Source organism: Macrobrachium nipponense, chromosome 9 (assembly GCF_015104395.2).
Source record: "Macrobrachium nipponense isolate FS-2020 chromosome 9, ASM1510439v2, whole genome shotgun sequence".
Classification (NCBI taxonomy): domain Eukaryota; kingdom Metazoa; phylum Arthropoda; class Malacostraca; order Decapoda; family Palaemonidae; genus Macrobrachium; species Macrobrachium nipponense.
The window spans coordinates 57938608-57956665 of record NC_061110.1 but is presented as its reverse complement, the minus strand read 5'-3'; the positions used below and the strand labels follow the sequence as shown (position 1 = coordinate 57956665).

Here is an 18058-nt window from a genome sequence, read left to right as displayed (position 1 = left end):
CATCACAACAGGGTAAACTACAAACTTGACAAAATTACAATTATAACTGACATACAATCATAAAAGATAAGAGCTAAAACCAGAAACAATCCCTGGGTATATATTTACAAATAAATAAAAAGATGCCATGGAAGTTAGAGAAACACAACATACCATCTTGAAGTCAATATCACAACTCATCTCATGAGCTGCCTACTTTGTCAATCTGAGCCAGTCTATGGGGCTCAGAAAATGAATGAGATCTCAATGACTGAGATTGATTGGACATGTGATACAGATAGATACATTTGGCCAAGTAAAGTCAATAATACTGAAATAACATGGAGAAAACAAATAGGAAGGCTCACAAAATCATGGAAAAGGGGAAAAATGAAGACTTAAACATGATGGGAGTTCAGGAAGAGAGAGAGAGAGAGAGAGCACATGACAGAAGAATGGAAAGATCTCATTCCGTGTAAAATCCTTTAAAAGGAAAAGCCACTGACATAATATACAATGTTCTACTTCTTAAAACAATAATTCAAAATGAAGTTACAAAATAAACTGGAAATTACTCATGACTCAATGAAAGTAAATTAGGCTAGGAGTCTAATAATAAAGAATTTGACTACTATTAAGGTTTTGCTACTTCAAGAGTTTATACTGTGTAACATGATTATGTACAGAGCAAAATTTTGAAAAACTACTAATAACCTTACCTCCTAGAATATCCTGCATGAGTTTAACCATAACCCTCTGTTGCTCTAGGCTGAGATGATTCTCTATTGAAAGAATAACAGGGTAGGGAGATGCTTCAAATGCATAAGCTTTAATACCATCTTTCAGGACATCAGCAAGAGTTATTTTAGTAGTCAATGTGTGTCCATGATATATGATTGGCTCTCCATCATCACCATCCCACAGATCCACTGTAAAGTATAATGGAAAACATCAACATGTGCAAGAAAATACTTTACTTTCTAAAGTATGTTTTCATTCATGCAATAATAACTGGTCAACAAATAAACCATGATAAAGACTGATATTAAGCGTTCACCAAAATGTGCAAAAATAAAATAATTCCAAGCTCCTTACACAGAAACTTATCTACCGTATATACTTGCATAACATGCGATCTCGCATATCATGCGACCCACAAATTTTCACCCTCAAAAAATCATTTAATCACCTATCTCACATATCATGCGAGTTAAATTTACGAGACCAAAATTTAACAGTAGGCAAACATCTTTTCCTCCTCTTTATCTATTCCATTTTTTAGTTAGGCTAACTTCCTTTTCCTCCATCTCTTAATCTATTCCATCTTCTAGTTAAGTTTACAAAAGTAAAAGAGAAGACAAAAAGTATCGGTAGTAATGATATACTTGTTTGGAAAACGCATACAGCCAGAAACAGCTGATTTGCTGTGAACAACCAATCCGATATAAACAGCCTTTTTGCTTGCATTTCAACCATAGTATGATAGTAAAAAATTACCATAGTTACGTTACAAATGACATTAATGAGAATAGGACCGATATATTTTTGCATTACAGGTAGTAGTTGACTTACTATCGAAATTGGTTACGAACAACCAGGCATAAATCGATTTGGACGTAACTCAGCCCATGTTAATTTACCGTAAGAATGTTATACTAGCGTAGCCTACACTAGGGTAATCAGTACCATCTTTACATAAAGGGTAACCTAGCCTACACAACATAGTATACTTTATACATATATGGCATACTAATTATTAATTTCAGCTAATTCTCTAGGTTCAATGCACATTGGCTTATGATGATTCAGTACAAAGAGAAATTGAATAACATTTAACAATTTAGCCTCGCCTATACAATGATGATATAGTGGTACATATATCGTATATATAAGAATACAGTAGCCTAGCCTTCAGTATACTGTATATGCTACATATACGATATAATCTAGTAATTTATTAATAAAAGTCAATTTTGGAGTTTCAATGTATTAAGACTATGACATATCGGCAGGACATGAAACGGGAATCAGATTCGGACCGACATTGGCATACCTAATTGAGCAATGTCAGGATGCTGATAGCTACGTATATTTACGAAATAAATACACAATGAATATGCATCTTTTCTGATTCTTTTAAAAAGTTATACAGTACAGTATCCAATAATATTGTATGTATTCTCATATTATTGTATCATAAAATACTAACAATGTGGTCAGTGTTTTGTTTGGAATTCAGCTGATGGTGAATATGAGTTTATTTCTCCGTATTTAACTCATTTCGGAGCGAATTGCCTTTCTTCTAGTTAGCGTAAAATATCTAAATACTACTCTACTTATATGAGACAAGGTAATTTGTCATTACACACATGTTTTTAAGTCGAAATATGAATTTAATACGTCTAGTTAACTAAAGTATTTTTTTCGTTAACAGATTGCGTTGTGGGCATGTTTACTGTGAAAAAATATTACGTGATTCCATTCGCTATTTTCACTTCATTTCATTGTAGCGCGAACTTTACCGTTACGTTACTTATCTTTTATCGGCATGAAAACAAACAGTAAAATCTGTTCTTTCAAGACCTGAAATTTTGATTAAAATCATTTTCTCTCAATTTTATCTACGGTTGTGTTTGATGGCATAAGTTTACTGGAGTCATATCCTTGTTGCCAATGCACGAGAATAGTCTAACGTATTGCCTTACTCCCTATGGATAAAAGATAGGCAAGGGCATATACTGCTAAATTTAATATGTAAATTTTAGCTGAAGTTGAGGAAAGAATGCTGATACGCTAACAACTATTATAGTGCAATGGCAACGTGGATGAAACTCTAGCAAACTTCGGGATAGTACCATCAAAACGTGTTTTAATGAAAACTACTGGGCATGAAAAGAACACATTTTACTGTTTTCACTCCAATAAAAGATAAATACGTAAAGCTCACAGTATTCTGATGAGATAAAGTGAAAATATTGAACGGAATGTTGATTTTTGTTAACGCAATAAACATGCCCTTAGCACCATCTACTGAGAAAAAAAAAACAACTCAATTTCGTTAAAAAACGATACGTTTTCAAGTGATATGTCCACTTGAAAACACTTTGTATAACTTAAAAATAACCTTGTCTCATATAAATAGAGTATCTTGAGATTCATTTCGCTAACTAGAGGCAAGATAGTCACTCTGATTTGAGTTCAACACAGCAAAAGAAACTTACATCGCAATTGCCCTCAGCTGATTTCCAAAACAAATCATTGATTGCTATGTTTGTATTTTATAATACAAACAAATATTAATATGAAAATACATATATTATTGGATGCAGTGAAGTAAAACAAAACTTTTAAAAATATCCATGGAAAAGATGCATATCTATTATGTTTGTATTTTATCATATGATACTAATATATGATTATTACATACTCGAATTTTATGTCTCATGTAAGATGCGACCCTCTTAAAATTAGCTCCAAAATTAGGGCTTCAAAAGTCGCATGATACGCGAGTCTACACGGTAAATCATCTACTGTCTGGAACTAAATGGCAAAAGTCAAGAGACAAGTTATCTAGAGGTATTTGGTTCACAGTTTTCTTCTTTGATGAATAATCCTCCCTAGTTGGTGCCTCCTACACCCACTCTTACATACTAGTTTCAGGAAAGAGGTCATTTGGAGAGACTGAGAGGCAATCCATTACAATAAGATTCTATTTAGGTAACAATATCCTGGTTCACTAAGAGGCAGGCTACCTACAGCTTTCAGAATTCTTGTCAAAATAGTAATAAGAAAATGAGACCCAGTACCTTGAAAGTTCTTTCAGCAAATTCTTAACATTTGACACAGGTACACAAAGTCTTATTAAGGGACCCCGTGACTCATGACCCTATACTGTATATTTTTTATATAATTCTAATTAAATAATTTCCCTTTGTTGATTATACACATTGAAATTCCTTAAAAATAGTTAATTAGCTGATATTATAAAAATCTTAATTTAACAAACAATAAAAATAAAAAAAATTAGGAAAATTATATATTTCTTGAACTACTAAGGATATTTTGTTTTGATATTTCCTTTTTGTAAGTATAATACTGAAAACTGTACACATTCAAGTTTATAAAATGGATTAAAATATTCAATTACATTATTCAAATACTCTTATATTCTATGCTGTTGGTACTAATTGATTAGGCAGACTAATATAAACATAGAAAAAAATTGAAAATCAAATAATACTGAAAATTAATTTAAAATGACAAATTTTTAATCAATTTGTATTTTTAATAGCTAACAAACCTGAGGTTCCAACAATAGAATAAATCTTCTGGAGCCAGCTGGAAACCAGTTAAAAACAATCAAACAGTGTATATACAAGGAATCTGTGGCATCAGTTTTGGCAGTATTTGGGGACACTTCTGGTTAATTATCCAGCTCTGGCATCATGTCCAGGATGTTTTACTAGTTTCTCTTTTTTCAGTGTGAGTATTTCACTAGAAATACTCACACTGTCTGCCATGAAAAGACTATTTTTTAAAAGAATTTCCACTGGATGATCTTAGTTTAGTTTCAGTTTCAAGCTTTTCGTTGTTGGCCTGGCCTCCTATATATACGCCACTTTACGGTTAAGGGAGTCCCCAGTTAACGACGGAATCGGGTAATGATGTTCTGGTTTCATGGCTCTTGGCTAACAACAACATTAACCAGATTTTCGGCGGCGATAAACTACTTAACAGAGCTGTTAACTGGTCAAGGTGCCGTTAATCCGTTAACCAGTTAGTGGCACCATAAACCTTAACCTTTTCTTTACTGAGAAGCTTAACAAAACATAAACGTTGCGTTTGCTACCGAACCGATTTTTCCAGTATTGAAATAAATAAATATAAAGGTAAATGGTCATCCTTTATGTGGCTAGTATACTCATTCCTCTTCACATATAAACTTTTACTAAAGTATGTATCTCCAGAGAAAGAAGATAGAAGAGATGCACAGAAAAACATAATTACAAATGGTTTTATACTTGTGTAGAAGATTTTTTACATTTTCATGCTTGTAGTATGTCTAAAAAAAACTGTGCATGGTTTCTTGGTTACATTTTTTTTTACTTATCATTGTAACAAACAACAGCATCAGAGTCTACAACACATTCAATGATTACTGCCCAGAAGCACAAGGTGAAGTGACATACCCAAACTTCCCTTCCACTCGAGTCGCCACACACTTGATATTATGAGCGAGTTGCCATGTAACTCTTTTCATCTATTTCAGAGAGAGATTACACTTGTTTCCAAATACTAAAGCTTTGTCATCTATATATATGAATGCATGTATGTGTTCATGTATGTATACACATTATATGTACAAATGCCTGGTAGTGTGCACAACCTTCCTGAGCACTCCAATACTATTTGTTTTGCTCCAAACCCTTCAAACCAAAATTACTGAATCATAAGAGGTCTATAATTAAGAAGAGGAAGGTTGGTAGTATATGTGCGTACCACCTTCATGTACCGGAACTATGGAATAGTCTTGAATGGTGGTACTCGAGTGTAACCCCAAAACAAACTGTCGGTGGTAAAGAAGGGGTTAACAGCACCGTTAGGCAGACCATAAGCATTTTCTGCGTTATAAATGCCATTTATTTGGTTACTGGCAATTTCAGTTACCACCACTCAGCTTATAACCAAGCCCCCACCATTAGACTGGGACTGCCTGTATTTTTTGATCTCTGTATGTTCACAATGTTGTATTTAATTACATATGTTACATATAATTAGGTATATCTTAGTTTTACCAAACCACTGAGCTGATTAACAGCTCTCCTACGGCTGGCCAGAAGGATTAGATATTCTTACATGGCTAGGAACCAATTGGTCACCTAGCAACAAGACCTACAGCTTATTGTGGGATCCGAACCACATTATATTGAAAAATTAATTTCTGTCACCAGTAATAAATTCTTCTGATTCTGAGTTGGTCAAGCCAGGAATTGCACTTCAGACCACCGGATTGGTAACCAAGCGTGAAAACCACTCGTCCAACAAGGAACTATATCATATATAATATTCTCAGCAACAATTGCATGGCAAATCAAGAAATACTAACTATTTTTTATGGGACAAGTTCCATCCAGCCACATGTAAATAAAATACATCACTAAATATAGATGAATTACTGATCATAGAAAATGGGTATAAAACATTTCAAGGACAAATGCTCTGCAGCAGGGTTAGCCTCTTGAACAAAAGTATTGAACAGAATAAAAAATATAAAGAAAAACAAAGCGCTTGTAATTCAATCAGTTTGTTTCATCCCAGTGTGTCTGACAGATAAACCTGTCAGGAATGTGTTGCATACTTTACACATGAGTGGAACCGTCCATATTCATCTTAATGCCTGCTAGGGCTGTGTTTATGGCCAGTAAGACTGCAGTGGAACAAGCGAGTTTCAAGTCATGCTTAATAGCATCCTGTAGAAAAGAAAATTAGTGTGAGTCAGATAAATCTTTGATAGCATCATGGATATAGAGATGCTGTATCAAAGGCTTGCTGATAGGAGTGAGTTGCATACTTTGCACGTGTGGAACCATCCATATTCATCTTGATGCCATTTTGCTTGGTGAGACATACCTGTGCACGGTCTGAATAATCAACCGATATCACATGTATAACATACAACTAGAAAATGAATTATAGTAAGTTAGTTTTTCAAGTGAATTATTAAAAATTCGAACAGGATGGCAGTGAGTGGCTGCAGCAGTGGAAATTAATGGAAAAATCTTGCTTGCTTGCAGACATGCAATATGACAACTTAGCAGGAAGGGAACTGGCATTTCTTATCAATGAGATCAATAAAAACCCTAACCATAAAGATACAAAAATATTCATAGACATGTTGGAAGAATATGATCCTTCAACTGGAGCAAGTCTGCAGAAAATATTTTGAAAATAATTGAAGGAGTACCAAATAAAATTCAAGTGATCAAAAGACTTATAAAGAAAATTTACATCAATCAACATATTCCAACAAAGAAAATGAATAAGGTGAATATAGTGAATATACTGATCGATGCAATAGGAAAATGAATGCCAAAAACATGTAATTTATGTAAGGTGTGGTATAGCATTGTAAATCCTATAAACCTGATCAGAAAATGCTATGTTTGCCACGTACATACGCATCCTCAATGTGCAGAAGTTCAGCAAAATACAAGTAAGGACACAAGAATATTTTGCTCAACATGTCAATCATGGATAGATGACGTTATTAAATCAACACTTAATGTGCAAATAGAAGAACAGGACAAGAGTATGGATGCAAAGATACTCACAGATACCACATATGAGGGAATACAGCAGCATACATACAATGAAATAAATTACTACATGACAACACAAAAGAAAATCCCGAAGAGGCTGTACCCAGATATTCATACTGATGGGAAAGAGCAAGAAAAAAAAAAAAGAAAGACAGTCTGCACCCTTTTGAAAAGAGGGAATTGCAAATTCGGTGAAGGATGTTACTACAAGCATTACAAGGTATATCACAATTTTGAGATTTATGTCAAATGTACATACCTAGATGGCTATGAGGATGAATGCAGCGATCTACATCCAAAAATATGCAAAAACTTAAAAGAAGGAAAAAGATGCAAGTTTAACAAAAAATGTAGATATACGCACCCTGTAGCCATGAATCAGAATCAAATAAATAATAAAAATAAAAATGAAAATGAAACAAAGAAAGGAACAAAGAACATGAACTGAAGGAAAAAAACAAGCCATCACTGCATTATGAAATGTCAGCATTGAGAATCCAAACATCAGCAACCAGATACAGTGCAAGGAACAAACACTGTATATACGATGCCAGGGGATGGTGCAGATATGGAGATAAATGCAGATTCATACACAAAATGAATAAATATGAAGATGGAAGATCAAAGGTATTGGAAAAGTTGGACTTTTTAATGTCAGAATTTCTGGAAATGAAAAGAACAACATACCAGAACAGGAAAGAGACATGGGAAAATCCTTATTATTACCCATATTAAATGATGGGGATAACACGCAAACCATCATAGTGATGAATGCGCAGGGTTTAGTTACGAGTAACTCAAAAAGAAAAAAAGTTCTGAAAAAATAGATATAATGAATATAAGTGAAACCTGGTATTCCCAAGAGACTGGTAATCATGATCAGATAAAGGGGTTCCAAACTTATAGATCAAATAGAAAAAATAGGAAATAGAAAAAATAGGAATTAAGGGGAACTGCGATATATGGGAGAGACATAAATCAAGGAAAAATATATGAGAAATATAGTAACTCAGAATGTGAATTAATAGCGATAGAATTTGAATCTGAAAAATTGGTGAACATTGTAATATAAAGACCCCCCTAATACTAAAGTTTGACACAGTAATAGAAAAATTGGATGACCTATGAAGAAATCACAAAGACTGGAATATACTCCTATCCGGAGACTTTAACTTTCCATTCGTAGATTGGAAAGAACGAACAGGAGATTGTGGTTGCATTTATACATATAAAAAAGAGAGTAATAGTAGTGCACAAGATAAGAGGCAATTCGAAAAGCTATTAGGTATGATACTAGAACACAACATTAAAAAAATAAATCACCTGCCAACAAGAAAGGATAATACGTACTTTAGACCTAGTACTACATATTTGTGAACGAGGTGAATTATGTTAAAGAAATAATAGTGTATAATACGAGTATTTCAGACCATAATGTCACAGAAGTAACAGTCCGTTCAAAAGCAAGTGAAAGCAGAGGTAAGCAAGAGATGAAAAAGTGGGAAGGATATGGAAAATACAATTTCTATAGTAAGAATATAAAATGGTCAGAAATAAAAGAATTAAACAAAGATTGGGAAAACATATTTGTAAGTGATGATATACAGGTAAATACGGGTATATTATATAAAATATTAGAGAAAATAGTGGATAAGTATATACCAAAGAAGAAAAGTAAACATCAGTCATGCATACATGAGACAGAAGGATCTTGTTCCAGAAAATCAGAAAGTGGAAAAATGGTCTTGCAAAAGAAAAGAATGCATGGACAATGGTGGAACTAAAAAGTATGATAGAAAATGCAGAACAAAAGATTATACGATCTAAAGAAAATGAAAAACAGGACTTAGAAGAAAAGAACTTAGAAAATATCAAGCAAAACCCCAAACAGTAAGACTGCAGTAGAACAAGTGCGTTTCTTTATCTGACTCACACTGATTTTCTTTTCTACAGGATGCTATTAATTAAGCATGACCTGAAATGTGCTTATTCCACTGTAATCTCACTGGCCATAAACACAGCCCTTGCAGGCATCAAGATGAATATGGATGGTTCCACATGTGCAAAGTATGCAACACACCCCCGGCAGCAAGCCTTTGATACAGCATCTCTATATCCATGATGCTATCAAAGATTCCCATCAGGAATTGAAAACAGCCTCGAATACTGAATTGGAAGTTGTTTCTGAGATATTTTCAGCCCTCAGAAGAATGACTGAAAATCCCTCCAAGGCCAACTGAGAGCATGCTAACAAAAAGCCCAAGATTAAGGAGTCAGTCTCTTTCATCCTCATTAAAATCAGACCTTGATTCACTAAAGGACACCCCTTCTCCTCCTGTAGTACTGAATAGTTTTAACCCTTCAACCACAGACTCTATCACCCCACCCCCAGACTGGGAGGATCAGGGGAATCTAACCCCCCCCCCCCTGATACCAATAAGGGCAACCTTTACTGTGACACCTCAATATGTCTCCTCTAGATGGATGTAAAATACGTTATCAATGAATGGATGGAAAATACTTCATCAATGAACAAAAGAGAATGACTATGGTGGAATAAGTAGAATTTCTGGACAGACAGGCCTTTCCAAATATGGAATGAAGTTTGGTCACTCCTCCACTAGGAATACAGAAACCTCTAAAGAATATCAACCTCAGCTGGCATGGTAACTAAAGTGACTGAAGTCACATTTTTCCCTTTCAACAGAAATTATGGCACTTGCAAAATACTGGAAAATCAGTACCTGCTCCTGGTTGCCTCACCCCTCTACAATTTCATCTTCAACACACTCAAACATGTGAAGGTAAAATTTCTATTTCATACTTACTGAGGAGAGTAAGTCAATGGCACAAAGAAAACCAGCGTCCGACAACTCTACAATCAGCTGGGCAACACTTATCCTTCCATCTTACCAAAAGAAGCTCCAGCCGGGCATGACTATCCGGCAGTCCCACACCCCCACGGATAAAACCTCACACGTGGATGGTCGCTAACATATTCCATAAAAGAATCCGCCTCCTCTCCACTTTAGCCTCTACCACTATCCAGAAAGTGACTAAGAGGGATTTCTAACAACCAGACTCCTCCTCGGAGATGCACGTAGAAAAGACTCTCATAAAAGAGCCATGGGGAAATACACGTTCATGCATCACAAGCATGTCTCTTTAGCTTCCACAAAATGTGCTCCTAACAACAGAGTGATCCTTGATATATCACAACTGAACAAAAACATTAAATGCCACAAGCTCTGAATGAGCTCAAGTGCATCCAGATTCTTCATGGGACCTGGACCGTCTCTATCAATCTGAGAGACACATACTGGCCCACCTCTATCACTGTTCCCATCCAGCCCTTCCTAGGGTTACAGATAAGGAGACATACATATTCCATATTACATATGCCCTTTTGCTTAAAAAAACATGACCCTGGGAATCTTCACAAAATTGGCAACAATAGTTGTCCAAGGACCTCAGACATGAAGGAGTTCAGCTGATGGATTAAGAGATGATTGGCACGTCTGGGGTGCCATCGGAAAGGAGTGCTTACAAAACCTTCAAGTAGCAGTCGACTGACTCCATTCAAATGGTTTCCTGATCAACTGGGACAAGCCCTATCTCACATCCAACACACATTTCAGGTGGCTGGAAATTCACTGGGATATGCTTTGCAGCTGGTTGTTTCTTCCCAGCCAGACTCGGACCAGAATAGGGATAAATCTGTAAAGGTTCTTGGCCCCGTCCAGGGTTGTCTGATAACAGTTGGAACAGATCCTGGGGCTGTTACAGTTTGCATGTGGTAAATAAAATCTTGAAACTCTGACTCAAGGACATAAACAGTGTGTGGCTCTTGCATAACCAAAAAATGTTTAATCACCTCCACCAATGAAAGCGAGTGATTGTGAAGATACCACATCTGTGGAATTGGAAAGGTGCTCTTGCTAAAATGGAAAATTTGACTCGTCTGACCGTGCAGGCAGTTGCACACATAGGAGGCCTCCTTGACTGGCTCGGAAAGATATCAGGATCATCAGGTAGCTTGTTTTAGGGCGGTGCTACATTAATTTCCTGCAACTGATGACTACCTTCCTGTCTCTCAGAAAACTGACCCCTCCAAAGAGAACCCACATCTTGTTGGTCCTTGACAACATGACAGCAATGATATGCATCAGGAGGTTCAGTTCCTATTCAGCCCTTCTTAATGTAGTCAAGCTGTCTATCTTACCAATGGCTTATGCAAGGAAGTGGATGCTGTCAGCAATCTACCTCACATGATCACTAAATGTGTCTACAGACTCCCTGTTGAGGGATAAAGTGACTTCAATAAAATGGATGTTGAACAAACCCTCCTTCCAAATGACTGCCAACCTGCTCTAACATCCAGAAGTGGGCCTGTTTACCATAAAGAAGAACCATCAACTTCCAGTGTATGTTTCCAAACCTTGACACACAGGCAATGGCAAAATTTGCATTCTTACAGGGCTGGAACAAATGGAGGACAACCTACTTCTTTCCTCCACTTTCCCAGATTCTATAGGTTCTGGACTATTAACATTTAATGGAACCATCTACCTAGTGGCCGCAAATTGGTAAAACAATCATGGGTTCATTCTCTTGCAGCACCGCTTAAGGAAATCAATCCCACTGTCATTTGTTGTTCTATCCCAGACAGTTGGAGGGAAAGTCATTTATGCACCCTCCTCTCTCAGCCATGACTTCCATGTGTGGGATTTCAAAATTTGGTTTGCCATGAAGATTATTCATCTAACATGGCTAGGTACCTACTGCAGAAACTGAGACCTTCATCTATCCAGCAATACATTCAATAAGGAAAGTATGGATGAATTACCTCCGCACAAGAGTCATTGAAATTACAACTGAAACCACACTTAATTTCTTGATTCACATGTTTGATGACAAGCACCTTGCCACTATCACAACTATGATGTAATGATGTACAAGGCAGTGCAGTGCTGTCAGAACCCATGTCTATGGGTATGGCATAAACTCTAGTACAGAAGTCTTAGCTTTCTTATCCAATCCTTAGCAAAGGAAAAACCTGCTCTTGGAAGGGCTTCTGTTACCCAGTTCTTGAATAAGAGTCTTTGACTCCTGTACTCTCCTCAATTCAGTAGTTTCAATGTGACAAAAACCCATATGCTTCAAAATGTGATTTCCTTGACCACCTCAGCATCAGGAGCCCAGATCAGTGAACTCAGCTCTCTCAGATAGGGACAACACTTAATTACTTGTACACCTGGCCATCACTTTTGTTGCCTGGCCTGTCATTCCTGGTCAAGAATGAAGACACCATGAAAGGAAATCCCCTATTCTTCTACAGGAGCTCCATACTGCAGATATGACATTATGCCCAGTCAATTCACTCTAGGTTTACCTGGATAACATAGCTACCATCCCAAATGGTCCTATTTCCTAACACCCTACCACTAATCAAAAGAGGTAGACTCCAACTCCTTCCTAAGCAGCACTGCACCTCGGTGAATTTTTTTTTGGAAATGTTTCCCTTGAAGGGGCTTCCAAGTTTATGGGTTGGCCATCGGAGCCAGTATTCCTTAAGCTTTACTGCCATGAAATCCAGGAAGTTCAGCTGCACCATGTCAGTAGGTGGTACATTAAGTCCCAAGCCCCATACTTTCCCTAGCTGAAAGCAAGGGGTCCCCTTAATGCAGTGGTACTTCTGAGATCTTGCCAGGACAGTGCAATATTCCTGCATTCCATCCTGACATAATTAGGAAAGTTGTCTGAGTATGTACATGCAATGCATATGTAGGTTCTTAATACCTCACATGACTTGATCACAGACCATTTTCAGTCTTGGTTGCTGAGATTCCGTACTCAGGAGCTAAGCCATTTCACCATCTGTCAATTTCTTTTAGATGCTCCTCAAGATGGGCAGCAGCTACACTATAAAAAAAAAAAAAGTTTCAACCAAAGAAAAAGCCTATTTTTGGTAGCTGCTGTAAGTCCTCAAACTCACTCACTTTCCCTAAAGAAAAGACATGGGAATCTTTGTTGGATGTTTCCTTTCACAGACCTGGCAAGTAGTGGTGAGGACTGGTTGACCAGTGCCACTGTTGCCACATCTACAGAAAGAGGGTGAATCATAATCCTCCAGGAATTCACCATATACAGGATAAAGAACATTCATGCCTAGAATCCATTTATACTATACCAATGGCATGGTTGAAAAGAATGGAACTACAAAATTCATTGAATTTTAAATCTAAAATGAAACATTTTACTAGATTAAGCACAACACTAAGTGAAATTCATTAAAAATTGAAAACATTCTCAATGCCATTTACAGTCATGAAACAGATGACAGAATAAGATATGCAATTTATATCAACCAATGGTTCACAGGTGCACAAATGCAGAGAGGAAATCAGAATGGGAATGTTTGGGGGCACTGCAACCACGACTTGCCCTCAATATGACTGACGGGCATCCAATGTAGATAGATAATTTGATGCAGCAAAAATTAAGAAATTAGTGTGAAACAACGGGGAAAAATTTAGCTGTATAAGTACTATTAGAAAATAATATTCTTATTAATAAGATTTGTGAAGATCACAATTAGACATGTATATGATAGGTTTGTCATCAAATAGAAATAGCTTGCAGATGGTGTGGCAACACAGGGATCTTATTCACAACATCAACTAAGTTTCACAAATCATCCATCACAGAGATAATGGTGAATTCTTTAATCATTTTCTAGGTTTAGCTAAAAAACTAGTTCAGTGGACACCAAAGCTTTAATTGCTTTGCTACAAAAGAAATTTAACAAACATCTCACTCAACATAGAATTTTAATGGACTTATAGTAGGATTAAAGTTTGGTTATATAATTAATTTAAGTAACTAATCAACTGAACACATTAACAATACTGTAGTCCCAGTGCTGAGTTACACTGTCACTATGTTGCATTCCATCCCATGTCAAACTTGAAACCACAACATTTGCATATGCACCGGTCCTAATTGGGATCTCACCTCACTACTCTTACAACTATGTGCTAATATGGAACAACAATGATTAAACCTGTCACTGAAGTACTGTTAAATAATCGAAGTCTACGACTACAAGTCGTATGTGAATAATTCCTACTAAATCCATTTACTTACTGAGTTACTTACATTCCAAAAGTCTACATCCTCGTTTCAGCGCACTAATATATCCCTCAACACTACTCTCTCCAGCAAGCTGATGCCCTGTTAGGTATCTGGAACAAAATATTGAGAGGTTTACTGTTACTATTTAGCCTTTTAAATAACCAACAAAGTGACATACAAGTTTTAAGACAATTCCTTTTTCTTTTACTTCCTTACAAAGTGACTAAGAATGACAATTCTTCCACTGGTTTAGTTTTCACTCAATGTGCAAGGAAGTCAGTTCTCAAAAAACTGAATAATTTTGTTACTTATCAACATTTAAAGCTTAACTTCACATAAGATGAAGATACCATAAAACTCTTAAAATTCTATGGTAGGGAATGAGGACATTGTAAGGCAAAGAGATGCGCACACTCAAATATTTATACACAATTCAAAATAATCCTATTGTTCCATAAACACTAGGTGAACCACCAGAATTAATTGATTTTGGACTAACAGATTTAATCATTCTTGGAATTTTCATCAATAATTACCATGTATAATCGTGTAGCACGCGATCTCGCGTATCGTGCTACCCTGAAATTTTCACCCTTAAAAAATTATTCTATCATGTATCTCATGTATCATGCAAAATAATTTTTTGAGACCAAATTACAAAAGGCTGCGCTTTTCATCCATCTCTTTATCCTTCTCATCTTCTAGTTAAGTAAGTTAACAAAGTAAAAGAAAATGCTAAAGGTACCATTAGTAATGTTATACTCGTGTAAATGCATACAGCCATAAACAACTGAACAAGAAACAGGTGTTTTGCTATGAACAACCAAATCACATAACAACAGTGGTTTTGTTTGCATTTAAACCATCGTACAATAGTAAAAAATTACTGTAGTGTTACAAAATGACGTTAAGTAAAATATGAATGATATATTTTTACATTACTATACCATTATTCGCTTTGGAGAAAAGATCGGCAAGGAAATATACTGCTAAATTTAAGCTGCAAGTTGTAGCTGAAGCAGAGAAAACAATGTTCATCTGCTAACAACTATTAACATGCATCGGCAACATGGATGAAACTCCCATAAACTTCAGTATAGTACAATCAAACTCAACCATAAATAAAATTTGAAAAAAAAAAAAAAAAAAAAAAAAAAAAATTTAGGTAATATATTTTTCATAGCTAACAAACCTGAGGTCTAAGCATTAGAATAAACTTTCTGGTACCAACTGGAAACTGGTTAAAAAACATTAAAGATTGCAAATGGAAGGAATCTGTAGCATCTGGCATCTGATGAGTAGTTGAGGTGGAAGTAAGCCCAGAGAATGTGTTTCAATCCAGTGACGCATCAGTCTTTCTTCCAATCCTGGATGAAACATAAGAGGGGTGACTAGAGGTGGGCAGTCAATGTTAAAACCTCAGGTTTGTTATCTATGAAAAATACAAATTTAAAAAAATTTGGCATTTTTTCATACGCAGAACAAACCATCGGTCTTGAAAATAAGATACTCATGATTGGAGGAAGATATGAGAATCCTGAACTGACTGAGAATTTTGGCACACCCAATCATTCTTCTTAAAAATGAGAATTTTGAAGAAGAGGACCTAAGCCTTTGAGATGTTGGATATGTGGATATCTAACTCTCAGTCCACTGGGTTCAAATACAATGAAACATGTCCAGATTCACTGCATTCATGAAGTCCAAAAGAACTATCTGTTCAAGCAACAAACTATGTCAGCCACAAGAAACAGGTTTGTCACCATTCCTCACTCCCCTTGCAGGAGAGAGGAGTTTAAGCTACTGAGATGCAGATTTGCTTGTTGCATGGAACATGAAAACTTCTGTAGCAGTATGGTTGCAACAATCACCTGCATCAAGCCAGTTCCAGTGTATGATGTGTCTATTTTTCAAACTGCCCATAGGTATAAAGAAAGGAGAAAAGGAAAAGAAAAGAGACCAATCATCTCACTCATTCCCTACTCCACAAGATACAAACTGTCCCACCAGCAGCAATGGATGAGTCACACTTGTTGAACAGCCACCACTGGACCCACGGGAAAAAAGTGTCCAAGGATCTGAGGGCATTGTTCTTCAGGCAGAAGAAAGTGAAAGTGGTTTGATGCAGTTATGAACCAGTATTCAAAATCCAATGAACAGATAATACTTTTAAATACCAAGGAGGAACCAAATCCTCTGGTGTCATGCACTTCTGCATGCACCCAACTGGTGGAAGAACTTTGTGATGAGGAGTTGGCTTGTCTAATCACCTTGTTTAGGAAAACAAAAGGGTGTCCTAAAACACCTCTTTCTTGACTTGGCTTGTGTTAATGACACCAACCTCTAGGTGACAAGAAGTTCAGATAACGACAAAGTGCTTTCATGGGACCCTGAAGCTTTCCAACTCTTTCAAGGAAGCCTAAGTCAGAAGGAAAACTGTTTCCAAAGTCAGTTTCCTGGAAGATGGTTGACATGTCGGCTTGCAGGGGGTTGAGAGAGACTACTCAGTACCAGAGTAAGGTCCCAAGTAAGAGGTCTGAGTTTCCTAAGTGAACAAGACTGATCTAAGCTCTTAAACCGCACAGAGAATACTCAGGGCAAACTGATGTCCACATCCTTCAGACAACCTAATCACAAGTAAGCCCTGTAGCTCCTTGCCAGTATCAGCAGAAGGAACCTCTGTTCTGAAAAATATTCAGAAGATCTTGTCTACTGAACAGGAACTCTGAGTGGAGAGAAACCCTTCTGATGACACCAATCACAGTTGCAGACGGCTCATCTTGTATACGGCTGACGAAGATCATCTGAAGTACTAGCCTTACAACTGAATTGCTGTTCCACAGGAAAGATCTCTCAAAAGAGCTACTGGACCAACTCCAGACATGAAGAGATAAAGATCCTAGTGATTGGTGGCAACTCTCCACAAGAGGCTAGCAAAGAAGGTTGTGCTAAGGTGAAATTTCTCTCAACCACTCAGATTGGGGTTACAAGGAGCTCCTATGGTTAACCCAAGATGTTGGAGCCTAACAAAGAGAGTTTCTCTTAATTCATCACCTCTGAATTTGCTCCTGTACTCAGAAGCCTCCTCCGGAGGTTGGAGTGCTAATCTTGAAAAGCTCCTGGCCTTGGGGGCATGGCACATACAAGACAAACAAGTCCACACCAACGTGTTGTAGTTGAATGCAACTTTCCTAGGACTTTAGGAGATTCAAGGAGGGGAGGTAGGGCATTCCATTGTTCAACCTCCCAGAGAGTTCCCAGTAGGCAGAAGGGAGTCCTCTGCTCCAACGAACAAATCTGGGACCACGAACAGAAGACCTCTAGCTTCCTGTCGAACCGTGAAGTGAAGAGGTCTAACATGGGTCTTTTCCAAGTAGACAGAGGAGACAATAGGATAACCCAAGGGGATGTTCTATGACAATATACTCAATGCAGATGTGTTCTAAGTATCATACTATCAACCTGCGCATTGCCACAAAATTACACTGTAGACAGGGGAGAAATCCTTGTGCTGCCAAGGAAACGATCAGTTAACTGCTCATCAGAGGAGACATCCTATGGTGACAGGGTGCTTTAATCATAACAATTGGGCTCAAAAGAACACATTTTACTGCTTTTACTCCGAT

General features: G+C 36.8%; 1 protein-coding gene across 8 annotated transcripts in view; it reads right to left on the bottom strand.

Annotated features, from left to right (window-relative positions):
- The window catches only part of LOC135217861 (1-phosphatidylinositol 4,5-bisphosphate phosphodiesterase delta-4-like), a 329361-nt gene that overhangs the window by 114475 nt on the left and 196828 nt on the right, over nt 1–18058 (bottom strand). For all 8 annotated transcript variants that reach the window (XM_064253878.1, XM_064253877.1, XM_064253874.1 and 5 more), the window contains 2 exons: nt 14457–14542; nt 699–908 (listed from right to left, as the gene is read on the bottom strand). In XM_064253878.1, the coding sequence (XP_064109948.1) occupies nt 699–908; nt 14457–14542 (296 nt within the window). The remainder of the gene's footprint in view (nt 1–698; nt 909–14456; nt 14543–18058) is intronic.